This window comes from Oncorhynchus mykiss, chromosome 15, assembly GCF_013265735.2.
Source record: "Oncorhynchus mykiss isolate Arlee chromosome 15, USDA_OmykA_1.1, whole genome shotgun sequence".
In the NCBI taxonomy this organism is placed as follows: domain Eukaryota; kingdom Metazoa; phylum Chordata; class Actinopteri; order Salmoniformes; family Salmonidae; genus Oncorhynchus; species Oncorhynchus mykiss.
This window is the reverse complement of record NC_048579.1, coordinates 60,022,444-60,050,156: the sequence shown is the minus strand read 5'-3', so window position 1 is coordinate 60,050,156 and position 27,713 is coordinate 60,022,444. Positions and strand designations below refer to the sequence as shown.

The window sequence follows — 27,713 nt, the reverse complement described above, 5'->3', positions numbered from 1 at the left end:
AGGGCTAGGGCTAGCTAAAATTCTCCCTGGCGCAAGTAGAAAATATCTAATCACAACCAGCCCTGTCCTGAGAACAGTCTTGGTTTCCACTAATGCGATTCTGCTTAAACAGACCAATACAGGCGAAGTATCCTGCCTGGCTGATGCTTATTCAGACATGCCCACTATGGTGACAACAGCTCATTAAAGCAGCGTGGCTCCCCACAGGGAGCTGTCATGAAACCTCAGGGAATGCCCCAGGCCATATACACACCATCATGACTGATGGGCTTTGACCTAAGCACCATGCAACACCCTCAAATCAAGCTGTAGCAAGACAATTTAAACATTCAACCTCAGTTACACTTACACGTTAAAATCCGACAATTATTGTCATGTTTATGAAATATCGACTTCTAAATAGCATCATTGTCTCTCCTTAGGATGGCTTCATAAATGGTTCTCTAGTATAAATACAGTATCAGGCACATGCCAAAGTCAGCAAATAACTGCATGTTTCCATAGGTGCAGTCACGGTGCCGCATGCCTTGCATGCATTAAGCCTACTTGACTATGCAGAGCTGCACAGATGGGTTTATGGGGGGATGGGCACTGTCAGCTCACACAGATCAAACGGGTCGGCAGTCCTATTGCTATTCCCTACGCACAAAGCACGTCACAAACGCACGGTGAGAAATACCAGGCAGGGAGAGCATTTTGTTGTGTTGCTCACGCTTCCTGTATTCTGAACCAGGCCATATGAGTCCAAACCAATGGCAGTGCTTTTCCTGCTGAGTGCAGCCTTGGGCACTTTGACCAAGTTGTGTCAGTTTGCATCATATCAGTGTTGTTTATAGGTCAACGATTACTGTCGAGTTAAATAAAATAAAAACTATGTACATCATTCACAGTGTTATAAGTATAGGTATTTGCTATTACACTGAGTAACTAGGTGGAAATAAATCATTTGGAAATTGACGTCAGAGATAGGCTTGCCCCAATGGCTTTCCCATGCTTTCTTTCGCATATGATCGGGTTTCCCCTCGACTCTTTCCGCGTACCCAACCAAATCCCCGCCCCACTTTATTCCTGCGTTGTTTGGGGACAGTAGGAAGATGGCGGCGGCCCCGCTGTACTGTGTCTGCCGGCAGTCTTATGATGTGAGCCGGTTCATGATCGAATGCGACCTCTGTAACGACTGGTTTCATGGCAGGTATGGAGATTACATCTTCCTTGACACATGCAATCGATTTAACCGAATAAACGAACAGCAGGTGCTTGGGAGTAAGCGAGGATTGTCTTGCAGTTGTGACTGCTATTTGTGTGTAACCGGGTCTCTCACACTTGGCACCTCGATCTAGCTAAACTTTACAAAATAGTAAACCGAGCCAGTGTGTTTTATTTCTATTATACATATTGGGAGTTAGTATTTTACTCTACTTATTGGGCTATTAATCGTGTGTGTTGGAGGTTTAAATGCTATCTTAGCCGAAAGCAGTTTGTCAAAAGAAATTAGCCTAACGTTACTAGTTTGCTACTGTTAGCTTGCCAGCTAAGCTTGTGTGTGACGAGCTGTCAATCACGGTGATCAAAGCCAGCCCTTTAAACATTTGGTCTGTTGAAAGAAGCCTATAGGCTTAGCCTATCCAATTGAGTTGAGAACAAAGTTGCCTGGTTATCGATTAAAGGCGTGGGTTCTGATTTTAATCCAGCTTGTCATCCTTTACTATTGAGTTGGGTTAATGCTAGTCTGCTTAATCAGCCTCTAATATACAATAATTGTGTATTACAGCCTGATTAATCAGACTATGTTCGTACATGTGACAACCTGACCTGATCCTAATAGACTTTCCTATTTAGGCCACGCGCTTTTGTGAATTGGATTGAAATGTAACGTCAATCTCTGGCACATTCTTGGTGGCATCACTTCACTATCCAAGTGACCTCCACTAGCCAAGTGACCTCTTGCATGATCAACATTTTTAAGGGTAAACTACACAAATCCTACTATTTGAGTGAGTGTCCTCATTTGGCCTTGTTTATTTTTATCCCTAACTATTTAGTGGCCAAAAACCTAAGATGAGAAAATATGATTGTTTTTGAGCTTTTGATTGACAGCTCGAGGTTGGGTATTTAAATCCCCCCTCTCACCGAAAATAGGCACATGTGTTATACCCCTAGTGGAAGAAAGGAGTATTGAGGAGAAAATTGAAGACAACTAATATGAATACAATAACAGTTTGGCTTGTGTGGATATTACAAAGCTATTGCGTAACTACACTCTGTAGACTGCCAAGAAAGCAACGCCCAGAATGATGGGATGCCTGAGCCAGGGAACTCAGTCTGTGTCATGTGCCAAAAGAAGAGGAACAAACTTTGGAGCTTCCCCATTGACTAATAACACATGTACACACTGCTCTGCCCAAAACCAGGGGCTTCTCTACCAATCTTTCCCATCAGGCTCGCCAGAAGGAAGTGGCATGCCTCTGGCTGTGAATGGTATGCAAACGTAGTGGAAAGCAGAGAAGCTGCCATGCCTGCACCATAATCCTGGTGCCCGCTTGTCGGCACACCACCATACTTCCACAAGTGTGAGCCGGGGTTGTGACTAGCTGCCTGGCCAGGAGGGAATCTGCTTTCTCTCACCAGTGACTGAACCCTGGATACTCGTATACACAAGTATGGCTTACGGCTCCCAAACGGAACTAGGCAGAGGAGCCAACCAGAGTGCTCTGTGTTGTTTATAAGGTGTAGACTATGGACCAGGTAAGGGGGAGAAGGCAGAAATAGCGCCCTGCTAGTTTCCTAATGGCCTAACACACTACACTACAGGCATGTGCATAGGGCCTGTGCAGTAAAAGAGCCTCACATCCACTGAGCTGGCCTGTGCTGCGGATGCTTCTGCTGAGACTATGGAGATGGCACACTGCTGAGACATTGCATTACGAACGACAACAAACCCCGTATGGCGTCAGTGGCTCACGTTGCAGCCCACAGACCTGCGTCTCTCTCCAGGCTGCGTGGGTGTGACTCCCAGTTCATGTCTGGTTCTGGTAGAGTGTGTGGTAGTGGTGAGACAGCAGAGACTGGATGGGACACAGGGGAATGATTGATGGTAGCTCCACAGAGGCAACTTCAATGTACCATCCATCATTATGTCCTACACTCTCAACCAGGGGAAAAGACTGAAGAGAGATGGATGCTCTCACCCTGTCCTCCTCCTCCATGTTGTGAGAGAATTTGAATTTGTGGGAGGGCTTGTGTTTTTAGTGTGTGTGACTCAGACCTCAGATGATGGTTAGTGTCATGTTTACATTCATTAGTGGGACTCAGTGGGGTCTTTGTCTCTGGGGTAGCCAATGACATTACTCTCAGATTGATCAATGCTGATTAGGAGTTCAACAGCATCATGTATTGATTTCCAGTCGTTTAGAGTCACAGGATATTAGTTGGTCCGCTAATGACGATGACACCTACTTTGCCTACATACAGTTGAAGTCGGAAGTTTACATACACTTAGGTTGGAGTCATTTAAAACTTGTTTTTCAACCACTCCACAAATGTCCTGTTAACAAACTATAGTTTTGGAAAGTCGGTTAGGACATCTACTTTGTGCAAGTAATTTTTCCAACAATTGTTTAGACAGATTATTTCACTTATAATTCACTGTATCACAATTCTAGTGGGTCAGAAGGTTACATACACTAAGTTGACTGTCTTTAAACAGCTTGGAAAATTCCAGAAAATGATATCATGGCTTTAGAAGCTTCTGATAAATTATGTAAATTAGCCTGAGTCAATTGGAGGTGTAGCTGTGGATGAACAGTTGAAGTCGGAAGTTTACATACACCTTAGCCAACTACATTTAAACTCAGTTTTTCACAATTCCTGACATATAATCCAAGTAAAAAATCCCTGTCTCAGGTCAGTTAGGATCACCACTTTATTTTAAGAATGTGAAATGTCAGAAAAATAGTAGAGAATTATTTATTTCAGCTTTTATATTTTATCACATTCCAAGTGGGTTAGAAGTTTACATTACACTTTAGTTAGTATTTGGTAGCATTGCCTTTATATTGTTTAACTTGGGTCAAATGTTTTGGGTAGCTTTCCACAAGCTTGCCACAATAAGGTGGGTGAATTTTGGCCCATTCCTCCTGACAGAGCTGGTGTAACTGAGTCAGGTTTGTAGGCCTCCTTGCTCGCACACGGTTTTTCAGTTCTGTCCACACATTTTCTATGGGATTGAGGTCAGGGCTTTGTGGTGGCCACTCCAATACCGTGACTTTGTTGTCCTTAAGCCATTTTGCCACAACTTTGGAAGTATGCTTGGGGTCATTGTCCATTTGGAAGACCCATTTTCTTCTTCCTTTTTATTTATTTATTTATTTAATTTGACCCCTTTTTCTCCCCAATTTCATGGTATCCAATTGTTAGTAGTTACTATCTTGTCTCATCGCAACAACTCCCGTACGGGCTCGGGAGAGACGAAGGTTGAAAGTCATGCGTCCTCCGATACGCAACCCAACCAAGCCGCACTGCTTCTTAACACAGCGCACATCCAACCCGGAAGCCAGCCGCACCAATGTGTTGGAGGAAACCCTGTGCACCTGGCGACCTGTTTAGCGTGCAATGCGCCACAGGAGTCGCTAGTGCGCGATTAGACAAGGATATCCCTACCGGCCAAACCCTCCCTAACCCGGACGACGCTAGGCCAATTGTGCGTCGCCCCACGGACCTGCCAGTCACGGCAGGCTGCTACAGAGCCTGGGCGCGAACCCAGAGTCTCTGGTGGCACAGCTAGCACTGCGATGCAGACCACTGCGCCACCCGGGAGGCGGAAGACCCGTTTTCAACCAAGCTTTAACTTCCTGACTGATGTCTTGACATGTTGCTTCAATGTATCCACATAATTTTCCTCCCTCATGATGCCATCTATTTTGTGAAGTGCACCAGTCCGTCCTGCAGCAAAGCACCCCCACAACATGATGCTGCCACCCCTGTGCTTCACGGTTGGGATGGTGTTCTTTGGCTTGCAAACTTCCCCCTTTTTCCTCCAAATGTAACGATGGACATTATGGCCAAACAGTTCTATTTTTGTTTCATCAGACCAGAGGACATTTCTCCAAAAAGTACGATCTTTGCCTCCATGTGCAGTTGCAAACTGTAGTCTCTTTTTTATGGTGGTTTTGGAGCAGTGGCTTCTTCCTTGCTGAGGGGCCTTTCAGGTTATGGCAATATAGGACTCGTTTTTACTGTGGATATAGATACTTTGTACCTGTTTCCTCCAGCATCTTCACAAGGTCTTTAGTAGTTGTTCTGGGATTGATTTGCACTTTTCGCACCAAAGTACGTTCATCTCTAGGAGACAGAACGTGTCTCCTTCCTGAGCGGTATGGCGGCTGCGTGGTCCCATGGTGTTTATACTTGCATACTATTGTTTGTATAGATGAACGTGGTACGTTCAGGCATTTGGAAATTGCTCCCAAGGATGAACCAGACTTGTGGAGGTCTCTATTTTTTTCATGAGGTCTTGGCTGATTTCTTTTGATTTCCCCATCATGTCAAGCAAAGAGGCACTAATGGCCATAATGACCAAGGTATTGGAGTGGCCATCACAAAGCCCTGACCTCAATCCCATAGAAAATGTGTGGGCAGAACTGAAAAAGCATGTGTGAGCAAGGAGGCCTATGAACCTGACTCAGTTACACCAGCTCTGTCAGGAGGAATGGGCCAAAATTCACCCAACTTATTGTGGCAAGCTTGTGGAAGGCTACCCGAAACGTTTGAACCAAGATAAACAATTTAAAGGCAATGCCACCCAATACTAATTGAGTATATGTAAACTTCTGACCCACTGGGAATGTGATGAAAGAAATAAAAGCTGAAATAAATCATTCTCTGTACTATTATTCTGACATTTCACATTCTTAAAATAAAGTGGTGATCCTAATTGACCTAAGACAGGGAATTCTTACTGGGATTAAATGTCAGGAATTGTGAAAAACAGAGTATGTAAACTTCCGACTTCAACTGTATCATGCTTGAATATCAGAGTAAGCTCTGCTGCACTAAGGACCAATCCAGTTTGTCAGGCAGTGTAATCATGTGTTGACAGATCTAGTGGGAGAGGCAAAGACTGTGTATGGCCCATGTGTATGAGGCTCACTAAAAGACGTAGGCCTATGTTGAGAGCATGTGTGAGAAGACACAAACCCTGTCCCCGACCGCCTTAGAAGAAACTACTCAGTTCAACATGAGAACCTCAAGGCAATGCAACCTGCACCATAAACAATGAAGTTGTTCCACTCCCTCCCCGGGGGACTGCAATGCCCCATAAACAACAAAGCAGCAATCCTCTTTTGTTTTCCAGCTGCCAACAGAGAAGTCCTTCTACCCTAAGCTGTCTGTAGAAGCTTAGTGATGTGGGTTAATGGCGGAGAGAGGTTGTTGTGTACGAAGGCCCTTCATCAGTGCATTGTACCCATTGATACCCATCAGTGCATTGATATGATGGGTATCCTTTCCTTTTCTCCGTGAGGGTTCAAATTGTCTGATTTTATGCCAATTTAGTCTTTGGAAAGGCAGGAGTCAGGTGCCCTTTGGGTCTAAATGAACCCAAGCAGGTGTGTTTAACTGCCCTCCCCATCTCCCATCCTCTCCCCCATTAGCTATCTGCCAGTTCTCTAATGTAGGCGGGTTGGAGCCCTATGCAGGGGGGTTATTAAGTGCTTAAAGCAATGGCTGAGCCCGCCTACAACCCTTTGTGTGTCTCGGTTGATCATTGAGACACAATGAACCCCTCACAGTACATAGACTAATGAATAACCCCAGTCACACAGGAAGGCAGGCAGCTCCACAACAGAGGATGTAGAGGGATAGGAGCTGATGGCAGTAGGAGAGTTGACAGCTCTCCTGATTCAGGACAGGATGTTTGACCCATGGATGGAGAACTCATCATGATATAACGCATTTTAGCATGGACTTTGCCATTGAGGGCTTCCACAATTTTAAAGTAGTCAACTGGGTGTGGATTCCTATGAGTTGGGAGCAATCAGCCAATGAAGAAGAAAATAGCCTCTGGTGCTGTTACAGATGCTTTAATGGCACAGATAAAAAGATGAGTCCTCAATCTTTCTCTTTGGTTTGACCTCATGCTGCTATGCTGGTGTCTGCTCACCATTGGCAGGGGGCTGGCATTGTTTCTGGGAGAGTGGTGAGACAGTGAAAGACAAACACTACCCATATCATATTGGGCTTTATTTCCCCCAGGGCTGATTTTATGCCAATTTAGTATTTGGAAAGGCAGGGCTCACTTGATTTATTACTATACACTAAATACCAAAGTTTTGTCTTCGACACAGCTCACTCTGTCTCGCTCGCTCTAGCATGTCCCACCCTGACAGAGAGGCAGGAGAATTCATGTCAGGCCCGGGGTGACATAATTGGCACTGTGACTCATTCTAGTCTCCCCAGCAAGGCCACTGAGCAACCTCAGGAGACCAGATTCCAGCCCACTGCTGCATTGTACTCTGTCTTGGCTGCTGACGTAGGAAGTGAGTGGAGGTGGACTGTTGAGGTCACTCTGTAGGGTTGGGACACTGAAGGTGTTTATAGCATTGGATCTTCTATAAATGGGACCCTGAGTTTTTTCCGATGACTTTACTTGACCAGGAAAAACAGTTAGCGGCCTACCGAGTGTTGCAGCGGTCTAAGGCACTGCATCGCAGTGCTAGATCCGGGTTTAATCCCGGGCTGTGTTGCAGCTGGACCCGTACTGAGAGACCCGTGACACAATTGTCCAGGTTAGGGGAGGGTTTGGCCGGGCCAGCTAGTCCTTGTCCCATCGCGCTCTAGCGACTCCTGTGGCTGGCCGGGAACATGCACGCTGACACTGTCGCCAGTTGGACGGTGTTTCCTCCGACACATTGGTGCGACTGGCTTCCGGGTTAAGCGAGCAGTGTGTCTAGAAGCAGTGCGGCTTGGCGGGGTTGTGTTTGGCTCTTGACCTTCACCTCTCCCGAGTCCGTACGGGAGTTGCAGCGATGGGACAAGACTGTAACTACCAATTGGATACCACAAAATTAGGGAGAAAAAGGGGTATGAAAGTACCCCCCCAAAAAAATTTTATTATACATTTTTAAGTCTTATTCCTACCTAAAATCAGGCAAGGTTCTCTTGCTTACCTCGGTTATTACTCCCAGTCCCAACCTGTTACGGCTTCAGGCTGGCTCTGCAGTTAGTGAGAGTGTGAGCTGCTGAACAACAACACCATTGCTAAGGAGACTTAACCAGCAGCAATGCACCACCAGAGAAAGTTCAGGTGTGACGCCGCTTCCTGCTGGCCTTTGATTCCCTTTACAATTTCCACTCTGATCAACGCTGATGGTGGCTGGTGAGAACTGTGTCCACTCCTAGACAGGCCCTCTGTGAAAATAGTCGTATTTTCTGCTATTGAAACCTTTACTACATCTTCACACAACTCCTAGCCCCCAGGCTAACTCCGGGAACCTGAGGGAGGGAGCTGGAACTTTAATGGCTGTCATTTACCGCCCTAAGCAAGTCCCCCAGTGTTTTCTGTTTTCACACTGAAAGGAATTCCACTTTTTCACTCCCAACATCAGAGAGCAGGAACTCATTTAAATGTACCCACTGAAGACCAGTCACAGAGCAGGGAGATTTGAATGAGAGGAAGACTGCAGAGCAGGAAGAAGGTGGAATTGCTTGAGATTCGCTAAGTTGTTGCCATTTTTATGAACTCTCAAGCCACTTAAACTAGCTACTAGGGAAACTCCGTTTGTTTGTATTTCACAATGAAACAGATTGTCGCAATGAAGAAATAGGAACTTTGTGTTTTCTGCTACGTAATCTTCCATGTCAGAGCAGCAAAATATATTAGTCCATATTTCTCTTTATGCTCTTGTCAGCTGAAACTAAAGTTTAGCTTAAATGGGCTATCTTTTTGTTTACTTGAGAAGAAGCTCTTTAAAGTGCTGTCTTAGATTCCTCCCATACCCCAGTGACACCAAAATGTTGCCTGCCGTTTTTCTCCCCTTCTCCATGCATCGGTGGGCATCCACGCATAATGGCAACACTCAAAGCCTATTCACAGGATTCTGTGTGTTATTCAGCGTTCTCTTATGGAACAAAGCATTGGTATGCACAAGAGGATTGTGTGTGTTGCTGCCTGTGGTTTGGCTGTTGTGGGGCGGTCGGAGGTTTGGTGGTGTAGGGGTTTGAGTGACGTCAACACTGTCGCAGTTCAGTGAGATACTGAGACAAACGCATGGTTGTGATTCCCAGTCTGTAAATGGCCAATAGGAAAGATCTGGCCCAGAATGGTCTAGAGGTTATTGTTGGGGCCTAGGGAAAAACTCCTTGCCCTAACACCCCTGTCTTCCAGACAAATGAAACCGATCGCCTCCCAACTTCAAGGTTGCTTGACTTCGTACCTCCTTTAAAAAATGAGGGACCAAAAGGTTGTCTCCCACATACACTACTCTGTAGTCTGGCTCTGTGTTTACCTCAACCTCTCCCTGCTCCTCCAATACATCACCATTCTGTAGTGTTTCTGGATCTGTGTTTACCTCAACCTCTCCCTGCTCCTCCTATACATCACCACTCTGTAGTGTTTCTGGATCTGTGTTTACCTCAACCTCTCCCTGCTCCTCCTATACATCACCACTCTGTAGTGTTTCTGGATCTGTGTTTACCTCAACCTCTCTATTGCCTCTCTGCTCCTCCTATAAATCACTATCCACAGCCACACAGACTGTCAGAACAGGCTGTCAGTTTAGAAAAAACATGATATCTTTTCTGTCTCTCGTAAGTCTCAAGTCTGGCCCAAAGGATGACCCAGTGAGAGAAACTTGTATGTGACCCCTTTTCCCAAAAGCTTTAAATCATGTAAGTAGGGGTCGCCCCCTACTTACATGATCCCGGAGAGAACAGTCTCCTGTCCTCCTGTTGATTTATTGGAAACACCATGGCGCTAGCCTGGTCCCAGATTTGTTTGTACTGACTTGCCAACCGCTATGGTCAATGTGATACCACATATTGGGACCAGGCTATCATGGTTCTGTCTTTCTCTTTATACTGACAGTGATGTCTCCTGTCTCCCCACAGCTGTGTCCAGGTGGAAGAGCACCATGCGGTGGACATTGACGTTTACCACTGTCCTAACTGTGAACCCCAACACGGACCCTCCTTGAGTCAGTATTCCAGTCTGTTTTTGTGTGTCTCTTTGTCTGTCCGTTCTGTCTTTTCTCTGTCTTCTCTTCCTCAACCGGTCTCTCTCCATCTCTTTTCTCTGTCTTCTCTTCCTCAGCCAGTCTCTCTTCATCTCTTTTCTCTGTCTTCTCTTCCTCAGTCGGTCTCTCTCTCCATCTCTTTTTTCTGTCTTCTCTTCCTCAGTCGGTCTCTCTCTCCATCTCTTTTCTCTGTCTTCTCTTCCTCAGCCGGTCTCTCTCCATCTCTTTTCTCTGTCTTCTCTTCCTCAGTCAGTCTCTCTCTCCATCTCTTTTCTCTGTCTTCTCTTCCTCAGTCGCTCTCTCTCCCTCTCTTTTCTCTGTCTTCTCTTCCTCAGTCGGGCTCTCTCTCTCCCTCTTTTCTGTCTTCTCTTCCTCAGTCGGTCTCTCTCTCCCTCTCTTTTCTCTGTCTTCTCTTCCTCAGTCGGTCTCTCTCTCCCTCTTTTCTCTGTCTTCTCTTCCTCAGTCGGTCTCTCTCTCCCTCTCTTTTCTGTCTTCTCTTCCTCAGTCGGTCTCTCTCTCCCTCTCTTTTCTCTGTCTTCTCTTCCTCAGTCAGTCTCTCTCTCCCTCTCTTTTCTCGGTCTTCTCTTCCTCAGTCGGGCTCTCTCTCTCCCTCTTTTCTGTCTTCTCTTCCTCAGTCGGTCTCTCTCTCCCTCTCTTTTCTCTGTCTTCTCTTCCTCAGTCGGTCTCTCTCTCCCTCTTTTCTCTGTCTTCTCTTCCTCAGTCGGTCTCTCTCTCCCTCTCTTTTCTGTCTTCTCTTCCTCAGTCGGTCTCTCTCTCCCTCTCTTTTCTCTGTCTTCTCTTCCTCAGTCAGTCTCTCTCTCCCTCTCTTTTCTCGGTCTTCTCTTCCTCAGTCGGGCTCTCTCTCTCCCTCTTTTCTGTCTTCTCTTCCTCAGTCGGTCTCTCTCTCCCTCTCTTTTCTCTGTCTTCTCTTCCTCAGTCGGTCTCTCTCTCCCTCTTTTCTCTGTCTTCTCTTCCTCAGTCGGTCTCTCTCTCCCTCTCTTTTCTGTCTTCTCTTCCTCAGTCGGTCTCTCTCTCCCTCTCTTTTCTGTCTTCTCTTCCTCAGTCGGTCTCTCTCTCCCTCTCTTTTCTGTCTTCTCTTCCTCAGTCGGTCTCTCTCTCCCTCTCTTTTCTCTGTCTTCTCTTCCTCAGTCGGTCTCTCTCTCCCTCTCTTTTCTCTGTCTTCTCTTCCTCAGTCAGTCTCTCTCTCCCTCTCTTTTCTCGGTCTTCTCTTCCTCAGTCGGTCTCTCTCTCCCTCTCTTTTCTGTCTTCTCTTCCTCAGTCGGTCTCCCTCTCTTTTCTCTGTCTTCTCTTCCTCAGTCGGTCTCCCTCTCTTTTCTCTGTCTTCTCTTCCTCAGTCGGTCTCCCTCTCTTTTCTCTGTCTTCTCTTCCTCAGTCGGTCTCTCTCCCTCTCTTTTCTCTGTCTTCTCTTCCTCAGTCGGTTTCTCTCTCCCTCTCTTTTCTCTGTCTTCTCTTCCTCAGTCGGTCTCTCTCTCCCTCTCTTTCTCCATCCCTCCCACTTTCCCACTTTCCCCCTCCATGGCTGATGGACTGTCCCCAGGAGAGCGTCAGTCTCCAGTCTGATTTAGGAGCCTGACCTCAGAGCCCGGGGCCAGACATTAACAGGCTAATTGAATGGGGCTGTAATCCTTCGACTTAAATTGGTCCTAGCCCTCACCTTGGCCTCTGCTAGGGGAGGAACGGAGAAAATATATTATCAAGACTAATGACTATTATCCATAATTCACAAGCCTCCGTTGGTTTAAGGGAAGAAAATTGAATACGGTAATAATTTGTCTCAGGTCTGTCACTAGTGATCGTTTTCATGGCCAGTGAAGGCTGTGGCTTTCTGTGAGTCTGATGTTCTGCGTTTCTCCTCTTGCAGTGAAAAAGCGCAACAACTGGCACAGGCATGACTACACCGAGCAGGACGATGGCACCAAGCCAGTGCAGGCTGGCACCTCTGTGTTTGTCAAGGATCTCCAGAACAGGACTTTTGCCAGGTAGGAGCCCAGAACACCTACCACCAAGGACTCTGATGCTAAGCTAGACCCACTCTCACACCTGCACAGAAAACACACGTTTCCTCAGCAGTTGTGTTTCTATGAACAAGACTGTGATCTTTGTTTTAGTCACAATACTTAACATGTATTATGTTCTTAATTTCTCTCATTGGGTATTTACATAGAGTTGAACATATCAACAGGAATTAGTCACTAACCATTGTCTCTGTGTGTGTGTGTTGCAGTGGGGATGAGATCCTGCAGTGGATGCCTGGGGAGCAGGTGACCCAGAGGTACCTGGAAAGCCACGGCTGGCAGTACCCCATCGCTGTGTCCAACATAGAGGGACTGGGACTCAGGCTGCCTCAACCATCCTTCTCTGTCAAAGATGTGGAGCACGTTGTCGGTAAAGACATAGAGAGAGTGTCCTGTGTGTGTGTACTGTTTGTGTGTGTGTGGCGGGGCATGCTCAAGCACCCTGGGCTAGATTTTCTCTGTCTATTTGCAAACATCCTCAGAGTCTAAGTAAATAAGTGGTGTAGTAAATGTAGCTGTGCTACATTTAGCATGTAGCACAGCTAAGACTGATTACCAACCCATCCACTGCCTGTCTACTGCACGGGATGCCCATTTGATAGGACATATGTTACCTACACCTATTGCTTTGAAATATAATATAATTAAAAGCTAATGAATGCATTTCCTGTCAGATAATGAGCGCCTAACGTTGAGCGGACACCATCTGTCCGTCAAACAAACAGGTGCCAGGTTCAGAGGGTATTTAGCCCCTTTATCAATCATCTCCCAATGGCTGAATAAGCCCTACAGGAGGGGAGGGCAGGTCTTCCTCAGCCCCCAACATGACCACCTCTGCTCTCTATAGAATAGAAAGGCCTGGTACCACAAGGCTCCTATTACAAGCCCATTACTAACCCACAGCTATCTGGACCGACTGGACGCCCAACGCAACCCAACGCCACTTGTGTTTTATCATGGAAGTTCATATTCCACCCTCTGCCATGCTCCGTTGAGCATTAAGCTGCTCTGACACAAGCAGGATCAGGTTACCTACCTCCTTACAGTTGGGACACAATGGGGGACAGGCCTGGAACCTGCTGTCTCCTGGGGTTACCCAAGCCTAGACTATGGTCGGCCAGCTTAGGATAAACCTCCTGGCATTTGTCACCTCCCAGTACTTAATGTTGTTCCTCCTCGTTGGGGGTAGGTGCAGTTTTCAGTCTAAATATCATGTGAAAGGTTGGTGTCTGGAAGCACCCTACAGGGTCTAGCTGGAGTGAATGCCAGGTATCGGTGCATTGCTTAAAACACAGGAATAGTTGTGATGACCATGTGCTACCAGCCAATATAAAGGTGTAGTGTGGAGTATTTACTATGGTCTGTTTTGGGCTTGTTGGCTGGTAGACTGAACACTCTCTGTTCTGCTCTCTCTGTTTGGCTAGCTACCCTAACTCCAGCTGTTCACTGTCATCAGACGCTGGCCAGCTGGACCCGCCGTGTGTGATGTGTAGGGGGTTGGGGAACATTAGGGGTGTGTGGGTTGGTGGTGGGAGGATCACACAAGCACCAGCTGTCCTGTCCCCACACTGCCGACAGGCCCCCGTTTCCGGCCCTCTCTCTCCCCGGCTTTCACTGTGTCGTTTGATTCACTGCCTCCCAGCTGTGTGAGTGCTTGTGGGTTTTTACCCTCACACCCATTAAAGACAGTGGCCCCTTCCCCAGTCTCCACCTCTGGGACTCATATGGACTGGACAGATTGTCTGGCCCTCACCCCCCGCCCCCCACTCCATCCACTCCTATGGTGTATTGGCTGTGCCAGTCTCTCCCTTAGGAGTTGTAAAGAGACATGGAAATGCCAGAGAGCTTCAGAGTTCAGATCCCCTCGCCCACTGGCTCCCATTTAAAATGTCTATCCCTGTTGTCTGTCACTTCAGTAGGAATGATCCTTTCTCTTAACCAGATGTAGTATATCTGGCTGAATGGTGCAACTGTAGACACAAAATGATGATGATTCCATGGGCAGACTGATACCACATTTTGCTGTCTGCTCCACTATATGACAGCTTGGTCATCATTCTCTTGTCGTCCACAGGCGGTGACAAAGTCATTGACGTCATCGACGTGGCCAGGCAAGCAGACAGCAAGATGAAGCTGAAAGAGTTTATTAAGTATTACTACAGGCCTCATCGGCCCAAGGTGCTCAACGTTATCAGCCTGGAGTTCTCTGATACCAGGTAAGCTGTAATTTGGTCCTACTTCTAATAATCCATTGCCGACTCTCTCTCCATTCAAATGGATCTATTTAAAATTAATGCTATTTACAAGACATGCAAACAGAAATCAAGAGCATCCACAGACTGCTGTCAAGTTCTTCATGATTCACAAGAGAAAAACGAGAATGATCACAAACATTCAACATTACATAATTATTTATTACATTTCAGCACTTTTACTGTGATTTTGACCCTCTTAAGTAGCCATACCCCTCTTACCGCTCACTCTCTCCCCCCAGGATGGCAGATCAGGTGGTGGTACCTGACGTAGCTCAGAACATGTCCTGGGTGGAGAACTACTGGCCAGATGACTCCTTCTTCCCCAAGCCCTTTGTCCAGAAGTACTGCCTCATGGGGGTTAAGAACAGCTACACTGACTTCCACATAGACTTCGGCGGCACCTCTGTGTGGTACCACGTTCTCTGGGTGAGTGGGTGTTAGTTACATGTCCTACATGGACACTAGGCTATCAAATCCTAGCAGTGAACTGAGTGCAGTTTGGCAAGTCAATAAAATCAACTGTGTCCACAACATTATTTGGTGATAAATCGATGGCCTGGCTCGCTCTTTGGCATTCCCCTCACCACTTGTAATGCGCACTGACATTTAATCAAGTATGTTTGTACATGGGGGAGCTATTTAGAGCAATCTAGTCTGATTGGTACCCTGGAGGAAGTTCCAGGGGGAATTCTGTCCCCGCCGTGGTAATAAATGATCCCTCCAACGGCAACAAAGTAACCAACCGCTGCTAATCACAAACTGGGCTTTGTGTTCATGGTGACATCACCAGGCTGGCAGGCAAGCACTCTCCTTCGCTATAGAAGCAATGTGCAGCTCAGCTTGTGAAAAAGAGGGCTGGGAAATGCACCATAAATGGAAGAAAAAAATCCCCTGGTGTGAAAGTCAAACACATCTGTGTGTCTCTAAAATGAAACATATTTGCAGGCATCTGAGTGCTCCTAATTTTCTAGTCACATTGTGATGTCTCTTGGGTTAAAATGTTGATTTTTTTATGAACAGTCGTTAACTCCCTCTACTCTCTGTGTTTCCAGGGTGAGAAGATATTCTACATGATCAAGCCAACCCAGGTCAACCTTGCACTATACGAGGCGTGGAGCTCCTCCCCCAACCAGAGTGAGGTGTTCTTCGGGGACAAGGTGGACAAGTGCTACAAGTGTGTCGTGCAGCAAGGAACCACGCTGCTCATCCCCACAGGTGTGTGTGTGTCACAGGAGGAAGGTGGTACCTTTAAGTGGGGAGGATGGGCTCGTGGTAATGGCTGGAGTGGAATAGGTGGAATGGTATCAAATACATGGAAGCCATGTGTTTGATACCATCCTATTTGCTCCATTCCAACCATTATTATTAGCAGTCCTCCCCTCAGCAGCCTCCACTGCAGAGTGTGTGTGTGTGTGTGTGCAAGCATTTGGTCTTTATTTGCTTTCTCTTGTAACATGCCATGTATTTAGTTTTCCTGAGAAGAGCTAAACAGCTTACATTAGGCTTGTGTTAATGGAACCATAGTGTAGATGAAGAGGGGTTACCACTGACGATGTAGACTGGCCCTGTGAGTGTGTGACACAGAAACCCTTCTGGAATTAGACAGTGTCCTTAAAAGACCTTTTCCACTGTGTCCTTAAATACCTCACAAGCCTGCTTTTGGTAGTCTTGTCTGCCCCTCCGTAGAGAAACCTGTCTATATCCTCAAAGTAGACAGAAACAAAACAGTCTAGTTTCCCAGGGTGCCTGCCTGGAAACTGACTCCCTTATTTTAAACACTGACATGTCATTGCCAAGAGAATTTGGAAAATAAATCTTTGCTCAGCAACAGCCTAGACACACCCGTCTATTGTCGTAACACAATAGGAAGTTCCCTAATGGAACAACAGCACCAGTAATGTCGTGAAAGCGACCATATTAGAAGCTCTTGGGCCTACTTTATCCTCAGCCAAGCCTCTGCTATAGCATGTGACTTGTAATTCACCTCTCACATTCCACCCCATGTCTTGATGACGTGACACGTCTAGAGAGCCGTGAACGGGCGACCACAGTAAGCAGAACCTGATGGTTAACACATGCTCCTTGTTCTCCTCATTAACTCCAGATGGCTTTTAGAGGGGTTTCACTCATGTCCTTTAGTGATTTAACCCCATCTCACCATCTCCGTTGTCACCACAAGGATCCTTCCATAAGCTTACCTGATGGGGGGGGGTCGTATTTCATTTGTAGATCACAGGGTTCCATGTTTTTTTTTGCCTGTGGAGATCACCTGAGGATGATGTAAAACTATACAGGATATGCAATCGGTTCAGAACAGCAATCGTGTGCAACTCAACAGACTTTTCACAAGTTCAGGGTATCCATACATTTCTGTGTCAATACTCCCATAGGAACAAGAAAACTCACACGTTTTAAAATGCTCCCAAAGTTGTATACCTTGAGTAAAGGTTAAGGACTGCAGCTGTGTTTTCTCCAGGGGGTTAAGGGGGTGTGGAGAGGTGGGTTAGAGATTTGAGGAGGGGGTAGAGCACAACATACTTGGCCGCTCAACCGCGGTAACCCCGTAACCGCGTCAGTGCCTGCAGTATCAGTGCTGCGTCACCGCCGCCTCTGCTTTCTGTTCTCTCCGGAGGTATAAAGAGCCCTGCTTTATCTTGACCAGGTCAGGCAGGCCTGATATGACCCTGTATGTTTGTGTTGTCAGGTCAGTTTGTGTGCCAACAGTGTGTGTGTGTGTCAGTTTTTATCAGGTTGGTGTTTGTGTGTCACATACCAGGTTTACATTCAACCTTTTTATGCCAGTAAAGTAGATGTCGGAGAGGGAATGTGACGACAGAACCGATGGAAACATTAGCCTGTAAACCTTCCAATTGTTGTCAAAACAAAATATGCTGGACATGGTGGGATCTTTTTGTGTCGATAAAATGAATAATGTGATAGAACTGCCTTTTTATGCGGAAATATTGATATAATAACTATCATATCGAAGTAAACTTGGAGTCACGCGATGATATGTTGTGTGGTCCTCCCACTACTCTCATGAAAGCATGCAGTTTATTAGGCTACAGATGAAATAAGTTATGATGAACTTCTCAGGGTGGTGAAAGTGTAAGGTGATGAACTTGATGCTTTTTTCCAATGAATATCGAGGGTCTTATTCTAGTGACATGATGATCGATGCTTTGCTACCGATTTGACAAATACAACACCTGGCCAGTGTCCTTGTATTACCACAGTCAGTGAGTCAAACATTGACTGTGTTTGTGTGTGCTGCCCTCTGCAGGATGGATCCATGCCGTCCTCACCTCTCAGGATTGCATGGCGTTCGGAGGCAACTTCCTCCACAACCTCAACATTGGCATGCAGCTCAGGTGTTACGAGATGGAGCGTCGTCTGAAGACTCCAGACCTCTTCAAGTTTCCCTACTTTGAGGCTATCTGCTGGTATGTGGCCAAGAACCTGCTGGAGACCCTGAAAGGTGAGTGAAGCTGTAAAATCCACCTAACCCAATAAATATATTGTAGTGTTTTTATTTTATTTCACAAGCATCATAACAAATATAATGCCTTTGTTCTCTTTCTCAGAGTTGCGAGAAGACAACTGCCCGCCCCAGACCTACCTAGTGGAGGGAGTGAAATCTTTAATCAGTCCACTGAAAACCTGGCTGAAGAGAGAGGTGAGGGGCACCGAATGAAATTGAATATTTGTGTTATTTTTCCATTGTATCTATGGGTGAAGGTCCTGGCTTCACCTTCTCTATACTGCACCTGACTCTACAATGTTGGCTGATGAATATCTAGACTGATTGGTTTATCTCCCAGCTGAGCTCTGATGGAAAGGGGGTGGGGGTCATAGTGGTTTCCCCTGGATCTGATGACACTGTGCCAGTGGTGGAAACAGAGCCTCTTTGTTCAACTCCACCCTAATTGTGTGTGTGTGTGTGTGTGTGGAACATTGTGACTGCAGGTTACGGAGCCCACCAGCGAGGTCCCCGACCATATCAGGCCCAACCGTCTCATTAAAGAGCTGACCAAGGAAATCCGCTACCTGGAGGTAAGCGCTGTGCTGGGGTCACAGGGGGAAGGGCCTGAGGAGCATCACCTTTGTGTAGGTGGAAGAGCACTCGATCTGAGGGGCTGTATGAGAAGTGCTTCTAATTAATCTGTTACTGATGTGATGAATTTGTTGCACCTTATTTGTAACTGGCAATCATTCTCTTTCGACTTCCTTGTTTATAGATGTAGATTAGATTTAAATATTGAGGTTGTGTTCAAACCCCTCCCTCCTCTAATGGTGTTATGTGTGTTCCAACAGGAAGACCAGGGCAGCAGTGGTGGCACCAACAAGCCAGTGAAATCTCAGGGAAGCGGTGGAGGCCAGTGTCCGGCCACGCGCTCCACGCTGGAGAGGGTGTGCCCGGCCCGTCAGGCGCGGCGGGCAGCCCGGAGGCTCCGGGAGCAGCAGGAGCAGGGCCCTAAGGTTCCCTCTAACCTGGAGATCCTGGAGCTGCACACCAGAGAGGTGCTCAGGAGGCTGGAAGTGGGCCCTCTGGAGGAGGTGAGAGGAACATGTGAAACTCTCACAACGTAAAACTAGAATGTCACACGCTCTCTGGCATATGTCACATTTAAATGCCTTGTTATTATTGGAAATAATCATTAGATCAATCAATAAACCACATTAGTATTTTCCGTGCATTACTCCTACTGAAAGCAATACTGTTCCCATGTTATAAAGAGTCATACAATTCAATAGAAACGTCTGATACCTGTGTTGAATGAGTCCTATAACTCTGTCTCTACCACAGGACCCTACCTTCTGTCCCCCGGTGCATGGGAAGTTCAACATGGTGTCCACCGCCTCTGCCGCTGCTGCTGAGAACCCAGACACACACCTGCGTCTCACGCTGCACAACGGACGGATCATCCGAGACGCGAGGAGACCAGGTAGTAGCACGGCTAGCAGCCCGGTGAAGGCGGAGAGTGAGAGGCCGTCCGTGGGCCAACTGAAGAGCAGAGAGGAGATGAAGACTGAGTCAGACCAGGAACAGCAGCACAGCACTATGGGAGGAGAGGAGAAACCAGGCCACCTCAGTAAGTCATGATGCTGAAGCAGTTCACGAGATATAGATAGATAGATATATATTTGTCAGTTTATTGACCTCATTGTCCCAGACACACCATGCTTTCTAAAGGGTCATGTTGTTGACACAGACTAGGTCTAGTAACCTGTTGACTTGGACACGCAGAGGGAATGGTTCCTACCATTATCTGTGGTTAATGATGTCTGTTTGCCTTCTCAGGGGGTATTGAGAGGGTTAAGACTGAACTCAGGGAAGAAGCCTCAGGACACTCCGATGTGTCGGACATGGACTCGGACAGTGATTCCAACACACAGGTACCTGATATTAACATGGTCTACCCCCACTGTGGTTTTATCAGTGAGAACATAGCACTTAAAACTGTCTGTTGTGTATCATCCCTCAACCAGTTTCTCGTCTCTCTCCCTCTCTGCAGCAAAACACCTCTTCTGAGGAAGATTCAGGAAGCTCCCAGAGTGATGATGACGAGGAGAGGGGCTCATCCCAGAGGGCCGCGGGGCACACCATAGAGCTAGACCAGACAGACCTGAACCTCCGGCACAAACACAAGCCACTCAAAAGGTGGGTTGTCTGACCTGTTGTGCGTGGGTGAGCTAAAACACAGCTCCTGTTATTGGAATCACAAACATATTTTAGCAATTTTGTTATTTATTAAGGGATAATTTCTTGTAGAAGTGTCTAGAAGTTCACGCCATCGGTTTAGTAATCTCATAACGATGGAATTGGATTTGAAACAGAAGCATGTGCCAATATTATGCATACAATGATTATATTCATAACTTCCCTTTTGACTGGTAAAGATGAGCACAGTTGGCTTTTGTGGAGTCTGGCGGTGGGCTGTAAATGACTGAGTGTCTCTCTTCTGTGTCTCTGCAGAGAACGTCCTACTTCACCCAGCACAGAGGAGGCCATTCAAGGCATGCTGTCCATGGCTGGCCTGCTGTGCCCCTCCAAGCCAGACGAGGTCTCCACTTCCCAGGAGCCGTGGTGGTCCAGCCCGAGCCGAGGCTCGCCGGAGCGCCGAGAGCAGCACCAGCGTCGTGTGGCGGGGGACAAGAGCCCCATGGACAGCCAGGGCAACAGCAGCAGCGAGGCCTGGGACAATCAGGGGCCCCTCTCCCTTGGGGCCCTGAGCCACGATGCCAGCCCAGAGGCCGACAACTACCAGTACTGTGATCCCTCAATGTCTCCCCCTCTCCACCCCTCCAAAAGACACGCCTCCAACTCCCCTCCCGTCAGCAACCAGGCCACGAAAGGTACGCAACCAACTATTTGATTCTTTCCATTTGTTTAGTAATTAGTTAATGTTCTCAGGGATTGGATGCTACTGTGACACAACTCTCTCTTTATTCAGCACGTCAGCCATTCATTTTGGGTTTTGTTTTTCAGGCAAGCGGCCCAAGAAAGGAATGGCCACGGCCAAGCAGAGACTGGGGAAGATCCTGAAGATGAACCGACACAATGGCGTCTTTGTATAGAGCTCTGAGGGCCACAGGCAAAGCTAAAGGAGGGGAACAGACCCCTGTCCTCACATCCAGATTATTCTGTACATTTAGTCGACACCTTTTTGTCCTGGAGAAATCACTGCCTGGGGAAAGGGCCCATCTGAGAGACTTGTTGTTGTCAGACACACAAACGAACAGGCTTACTGTGCATGCTTAGGACCACAGGGTATTGGATTCACATGAGCAAGCTACCAATCAAGCGCACAGCTTCACTGCAAGCACTCTAAAACGTAATGGAGAAGAAGGGGAAAAAAGCATGTTGATTACTCAACTTCAGGGAAACTTAGAATTCCAGTGGGCATCAACGTGCCGTGGGGAAGTGTTAGATGTCTGGATGAGGTAGGAATGAGGTCTACAGTACATCGCAACATTGAAGACAAATCTTCAGCCAATGTTAACGACGCGCGTAAGCCAATGAAGGCTGCGTGATGTCCCACCATCTGCATCTCCCAGCGCTGCCTTCCTTGAATATCTGCAGCACTATTAACTGGATGAGACCCAGGACAAGATGGAAGTTTGGATATACAGACTGGCATTGACCCACCTGGCTCTGTGTCTGGGCTCTCTAGCAGGGCCCTTTTTGTCCCTGAGAAAAAAGTGCTAATCTAATTTTTCTAAATGGTGCTTAATGTTTGTACGTCCTCCATGCTCCCAACTCCCCTTATCTCAATCACACCAGCAATAATGACGTTGAGTAGAGAATAAAGAAGTTTTGAGAGGCAGCACTCTTGGTTAGTCTTCCCTGCCACATTGTGTCATTCATCTATTTAAAGACAATTGCCTAATTTATCATTACACTGTTTTTTGGGAAGGTAAAAACCCATCAGGTCTAAAACAATTACATTTGAACCTGTCTGCATTAGTTCATTATAAGTCTCTCTATTTGAATTTCACGTTTTAATACTTTGATCGCTCATATGAAAGCCATACTCCTCGATATAGAACTTATGATTTTGCTGCCCTCTGATGGTCAAAGGGAGACTAACACAGAGTGCTGCCCTCTGATGGTCAAAGGGAGACTAACACAGAGTGCTGCCTCAATAAGAAATGTTTTATAGTGTAAGTTGTTTACTTGGTTGAAAAACAACTTGTATAATATCTTGTTTAATTTATTTCAAGTTGTTACTTGATTTTAATGTGTTATTTCTTTATGGATTCTGAGTTATGTATTTATTAATTGAGAGGTGAATATTGATTTTATTATATTTTGGCCCTAAACCTCAGCTATTCTGGGAATTCTCTCACAAGGTTTTTTTTTTCTTTCTCTCTCTTATGCTTATTGTATATGTGGACATTTTAGACTTCATGTGGTTATGATATTGTGCAGGTCAGTAAGAATTTCTAACTCAATCTTTTTTTTCTCCACTTCTGTCCAAGTGGACTTTCTTAACTAGATTTGAAACGGTCTCTTCTGGTTTCCTCTGCTTCCAGGGGTTAGTGGGGTTCTGTGTTACGAGAATGGGTCATATTGTGACTCCAAAAGGTTGCTACACCTATAGCCTACTTGACGTAGTCTAACGAAAAATACATTTTGTACAATTTAAATAGGGTGTTTTTGGGGGTGGGGGGGGTCCTATGCTATGGTGCTGAAGTGAGGTGTGTGATTTGATGTGGATTTGTAGTTCTTCACTCTCAGGGAATGATGCCACAGACATGACCACAGCTATGACCACAGATATGTAGCTGGTGATTACCTTAATCACCAGTTACATCATGTACACTGTAAGGCAAGTTCTTCCAACCAGACTCTTGTTCCACTTCCTTCTCGAACTAAGCAGTTGTGCATTGGAATTGACCAAGTTGAAGAAATCAACATGGTCATCTCTATTTGGAGATGATACTCAAGCTCTGCCTAGCTACTAAAAATGTTTAACTCCATTGTATCAATATCCAAGAAATCCAATCTTCCAGCATCTACCTTCTGATAGAGCAGACCCCCCCCCCCAAAAAAAAACACAGCATGTCCCAATATCCTTAAACACCCTTGCTCTCGTCTACAGAGTATTTCACTGAATGACATCCAGACTTACTCAGTCACCAAGTAACTTTAATAGCACCCTTTGAACAGTATCTGACTTGAAAGCTGTGCTATGAGTTCAACTTGCAGTGCACCTGACCTTGGCATAATTGTGGTCTATCGCTTAGCCCTTAATGAGATTTTACCTAATGACACACATCACACTTTCATGTCTTCCCCTCCATGGAATACAGTGTTTGATCCTATTGGCAGACATTTCCATGGACTCTACACGTTCACCTTTTAACTCTTATTGCATGTTGAAGTCCTCACCACTCGTCTGTGTAGTAATAAGCACAAGAGCTAGCCTGCAGGCAGGGTTTGTTATTAGCAGCAGTTCTTTCATTGTATAGTATTTACCGTAAACTCTTACGTGCAAATCTATTTGCATTTGTGTTTGTTTCTTCTCTGTGCATTAGTCCTTCAGATGGTTTGATTTATCATGATTTGAACCATACAAACACTGGCTTACTGTGACAATTACTTGATGCATTGAATATGTTTCAGCATTTCAAAAATGACCTGTAAATATAAAAATGAACTGATTCTGTTAAATTGTAGTTTTTTTTACAGGAAACTAGGAGTTATTATACAGTCATTGATTTTCCATATGTACACACCCCAAAGATATGTTTCAGAATAAATTGAATTTTATTTCTTGGACTATGTACAACAAAGCCTCTCAGGACACCGTTGTGACCTCCAGGTAGACTCGGGTAGGGACCGGGCACACACACACACGGTCTAGAAATAGAAAAATACTATTAGAATATAATTACACCTATGGTTTCAAACAATGCCACAGTAAAGAACCTAATTGAAATGGGCATATTAACACAGAAGGGCTATAGTGCATGAACAATCATTACTGTACTTACAGAATAGGCATTCCATTTCCCATCCTAATGCAAATACGTATAAAACCAACAACGTATCTGTTGTGATGGACACAATCTTTCATCAGAGGACAAGACATTCTCATTGACAAACATCCCTTGAGGATGTGTCACAGATCCTGTGAAGAAGACGGATGCAACAGTACTGGTCAGGACAAAAGGCACACCTTGGGTCAGTGGGGTAGAGGGCACCTCATTCCTCATCGTCAGCTGGGATCCCCAGTTCCTCGTCTGTCCATGCGGATGCATCAGGCCATGGGAAGTGACCCTGAGAGAAGAGGCATCATGGGGGTTTAAGTCTGCTTGACGGACACCGGCTTTCTCTCCATCTTTTCCTCTATGAACTGGCAAAACTAGATTGGACAGGGCATAACTATAACTGGAGCCTAATCTACATTTAATTCACCATCACTGCATCTGGGTCATGCCAGCAGTGCCACAGGATCCAGAACCACATGGCACTGCTGAGGAGCTCAGCTTGGAACGTCTGGCTCTTGGTGAGTTGTGGGAATTGCCTGTACTGGGCCTCTATGTGTGGTCCACCACCAGCTCTGAAAGGAAACAGAAAACCAGAGCACTGAGGGTATCACTGTTTACCAGTATAATGTAGCTACGCTATACACATTTGATGAAACCCAACAACCCAATGGGTTAACATCTGATCATGGCGCCTACCTCTGGACACTTGTTTGGTATGCCTACTGTCAGACTGCTAGCTAAGCTATAAGCTTAACGTTACTGTTTAAAGCTAAGAAGACGGTGATGTATGTGTACAGCTGACGTGTGCTTGATAGTTTCTTTAATTATGAAGGACGATATTGAAGTCAACCTTTTGTCGCTAGTTAGCTGTTATCTAACGTTTACATTATAACACCAGTTAAGCTACTTACTTTCGGGTTACTATTTTCTGAGGTCCACGTGTAAGAAGCTGCATCCCGGCCCTAAGGACACCCATGACCCTTCCTAAAGAAGACATAGTTGTTTCTCTCTTCCCCCAGTGTTGTTTTCTCAAAATGTCGTTCCACCTTGACGACCAAGAAACAACGAGCGCTATGATTGGTCGAGATGGAGGGTTGTTCAGAAAATGGATCGACTCCTGCCGTTTCCACTTTTGCACACTAGATGGAGACAAAGCTCTTTATATACGTGTATATGTATATTATGCATGTATGAAACTTTAAAAGGAATCGTGTAGGAAATATTGGGGAAAACGTGTATTTTTCATATGAAAATGTAATGCTGGAAGATGTTGTGACATGGTGAATTAATGCATGCGTGCTTCTGTGCAAACGTTCAGAAACTGACAACTGAGCAAGGACGGTTGGTGGCCATGGCAGTCCCTCCAATTCCCTTCCTCTTCATTACAGGTTTTATGTTGGAACATCATGCACCTCCTTCCTTTGTTTACATGTCTTCCAAGGACATGGGTGAGTGGTGCGCAGTAGCAGAAAATGCAGTCCATTTGTTTTGTATCCAGTATAGTAAATTCAGGCGGAGGGAAATTATAAGACGGCAGTCAGGTTTAATGAAAAATCAAGTGGCAAAAGACAGGTACAAATGGTTAATGAGCATTTAAATTACAAGAGCAATTCCTCTCTGGGATAATTGTGAAGAGTCTATTCGCCATTTACTGATTAATGAATCTGAGAACCGAGTGGGACAACATGGCGGAAAGCGCTATGCTCCCTATCAACAGCTAAGCGGTTTGACAGTTGCTTTTGTCCTTGGGGAAAATCTTACTAAAATATCACATTTGCAATTAACTTCGCGTTCCGTCAGTTGTAATGTATCCAGCTGTAATCGAATTGTTACTTTAAAGTCCTGCAAAAATGTGAAGTTTCTTCCCTTTCATGCCAGTGTTCAGTTCAGCTTTTGTTGGACACTTTTACATTTTCATAGACAATGACCGTAAATCCATCCATCCATGTTTCGACTTATGTAGTTAAAGAGAAGTTGGTTCATCAGTCTGCATCTCGGTTTAAATAGCAAAATAGGAAATGCATAAATACAGTATAAACTATAACAAGACTTTACGCCAATACAGTATAGTATGGTTCCGCGCTCCTCTCGAGAGTGCGCGCGGTGCCGCCGCCTAGTCAGTGCGCTTTATGCACGTGCATGATCGCTAACAGCAGGCGCCATCTTATTTGCTACCAGCTACGTTGTTGCAATTTAACAAAAATACGGAAAGTGATCTATAGCTTTCTGCATACAATACGTTGAATGGCGAATTAATTTGAGTAATTCCTATGGTCGAACAGCAATATATTGCTCATCCCATATTTATTTTGCATTTCAATGCATTGTTTTTCTTGACTCGTCCCTAATGGCGCCTGGCCCTGCAAGTTCTCCGGTTGCGCCACTCTCCCCTCACAGCTCAGAACCCGCCTACAACCGATGTCCGAATGATGTCATCAGAAGCCAACCATTTCTGCAAAAACAGGCCAATTCATGCATCATTGGCTGAGAGCAATGTCAATCTATCAAAACAAGAACGCCATTTTGCGAAAAGGAGAGGACCCTAGATTTTAACCACCGAAGCCTCATCCCAATCAAACCGCCCGGAAACGACTAGGTAACTTCTTGATAACGTCTCCAAATATTGTAATAATGAAAACCCTACACTCTGAATAAAATAAAAAATATACCGTATTATAGCCCAACGACTGCTGTACAATATCACCTACATTCGCTATAAGATTTCCGAAAATTATTGTAAGTTGTAGCAGTTGTGAAGGCTCATCTACTTTGTCAAGACGATCTGATTCAACCAACAGACGAGAAAGCCCTGTTTCAGTATTACGCGTGCGCGCGGGGATGCGGTTTGGCTAGATATCAGTGGGGGAGGGGAGGTCGAACTGTAATGTCATGTGAACAGGCAATGACTGTGTGAACAGGATTGGAAGATTCGCAGGAGCCACTGTATCTTCGCCTTAATTCGAATGACACGTACCCTGATGTCCAACGGATTTTAAGATACATTGTTGCACAGTTGGACGCACCTCTTTTGGACATGGAGACATTTTACTTTACATATGCAACGATCCGTTTGCCTTGACCTCTTCATTGTAGCCTATATGCATTGTTGTCAGTAATATTGAACTAGGCCGAGATATAACATGTATTCATGACAGTGCAGTTTTTTTTGAAAGACTGGAATACTGTAACAGCAATTAAGAGTAAAATATACTTGTTAACAATAGCACATGATGCTTCCATTTGTAGATTGTGTTTATTTGTTGGTCAGTATTGCCTGCCACCCACCCTGCCTTCAGTTAAATCAAAGAAAGAATGGGCTCTTGTGTAAGTGGGTTACATAAGATATTTGCTTCCTCCTACTGCCTTGGGCAACAGATTTAGATGCTAATTTCAAACTCTGGTAAGTAGGGCCTAATAATTGCCATTCATGGGTTTGTTTTATCTGTAGCAGATACAGAAGGCGTGTCATGGACCTCAGTGACAATACAATATATTTCTGTTTGTTTTACTATTTTAATCAAGTTTCACATTTTGCAGTAGGATAAAAGTGAAAAGAGCACTTGAATGAAGGAATCTTTGAGACATGAGCGGTGGTGAGATGGCAGACATACATAGATGTAGAACATGGTATGTCTCTGTGTCAGACATCATGGTCATATGGTTGACAAAAGCACATCGGATTGCTTTGCAGTTGA

General features: G+C 45.6%; 2 protein-coding genes across 2 annotated transcripts; one reads left to right on the top strand and one right to left on the bottom strand.

Moving 5' to 3' along the window:
- Positions 1 to 1,010: 1,010 nt before the first annotated feature.
- LOC110490481 (lysine-specific demethylase 7B) lies at positions 1,011 to 23,693 on the top strand. Its single transcript, XM_021563886.2, has 16 exons — positions 1,011 to 1,192; positions 10,105 to 10,190; positions 12,112 to 12,229; positions 12,475 to 12,635; positions 14,340 to 14,481; positions 14,760 to 14,946; positions 15,573 to 15,735; positions 17,804 to 17,998; positions 18,105 to 18,196; positions 18,487 to 18,573; positions 18,835 to 19,077; positions 19,328 to 19,613; positions 19,823 to 19,917; positions 20,037 to 20,182; positions 20,498 to 20,877; positions 21,011 to 23,693. Exons 1-16 carry the CDS (start codon positions 1,095 to 1,097, stop codon positions 21,097 to 21,099), a joined length of 2,568 nt encoding a protein of 855 aa, XP_021419561.2. The 5' UTR covers positions 1,011 to 1,094; the 3' UTR covers positions 21,100 to 23,693.
- A 78-nt stretch (positions 23,694 to 23,771) lies between these two features.
- On the bottom strand, positions 23,772 to 25,094 carry LOC110490480 (NADH dehydrogenase [ubiquinone] 1 beta subcomplex subunit 2, mitochondrial). Its single transcript, XM_021563885.2, has 4 exons — positions 24,930 to 25,094; positions 24,446 to 24,590; positions 24,207 to 24,307; positions 23,772 to 23,887 (listed from the first exon to the last, which is right to left on the bottom strand). The coding sequence occupies exons 1-3, from the start codon at positions 25,013 to 25,015 to the stop codon at positions 24,233 to 24,235; spliced, it is 306 nt and encodes a 101-aa protein (XP_021419560.1). The 5' UTR covers positions 25,016 to 25,094; the 3' UTR covers positions 23,772 to 23,887; positions 24,207 to 24,232.
- Positions 25,095 to 27,713: the final 2,619 nt, after the last annotated feature.

Bases quoted from the DNA above. Each gene is read 5' to 3' on its own strand.
- LOC110490481 (XM_021563886.2), top strand. From the start codon at position 1,095: ATGGCGGCGGCCCCGCTGTACTGTGTCTGCCGGCAGTCTTATGATGTG. The intron at 15,736-17,803 runs GTGTGTGTGTGT...TGCCCTCTGCAG, and splicing joins CACGCTGCTCATCCCCACAG to GATGGATCCATGCCGTCCTC. The intron at 19,078-19,327 runs GTGAGAGGAACA...TCTCTACCACAG, and splicing joins AAGTGGGCCCTCTGGAGGAG to GACCCTACCTTCTGTCCCCC.
- LOC110490480 (XM_021563885.2), bottom strand. From the start codon at position 25,015: ATGTCTTCTTTAGGAAGGGTCATGGGTGTCCTTAGGGCCGGGATGCAG. The intron at 24,591-24,929 runs GTAAGTAGCTTA...GTTTCCTTTCAG, and splicing joins CAGAAAATAGTAACCCGAAA to AGCTGGTGGTGGACCACACA. The intron at 24,308-24,445 runs GTGAATTAAATG...CTCTTCTCTCAG, and splicing joins ATGACCCAGATGCAGTGATG to GGTCACTTCCCATGGCCTGA.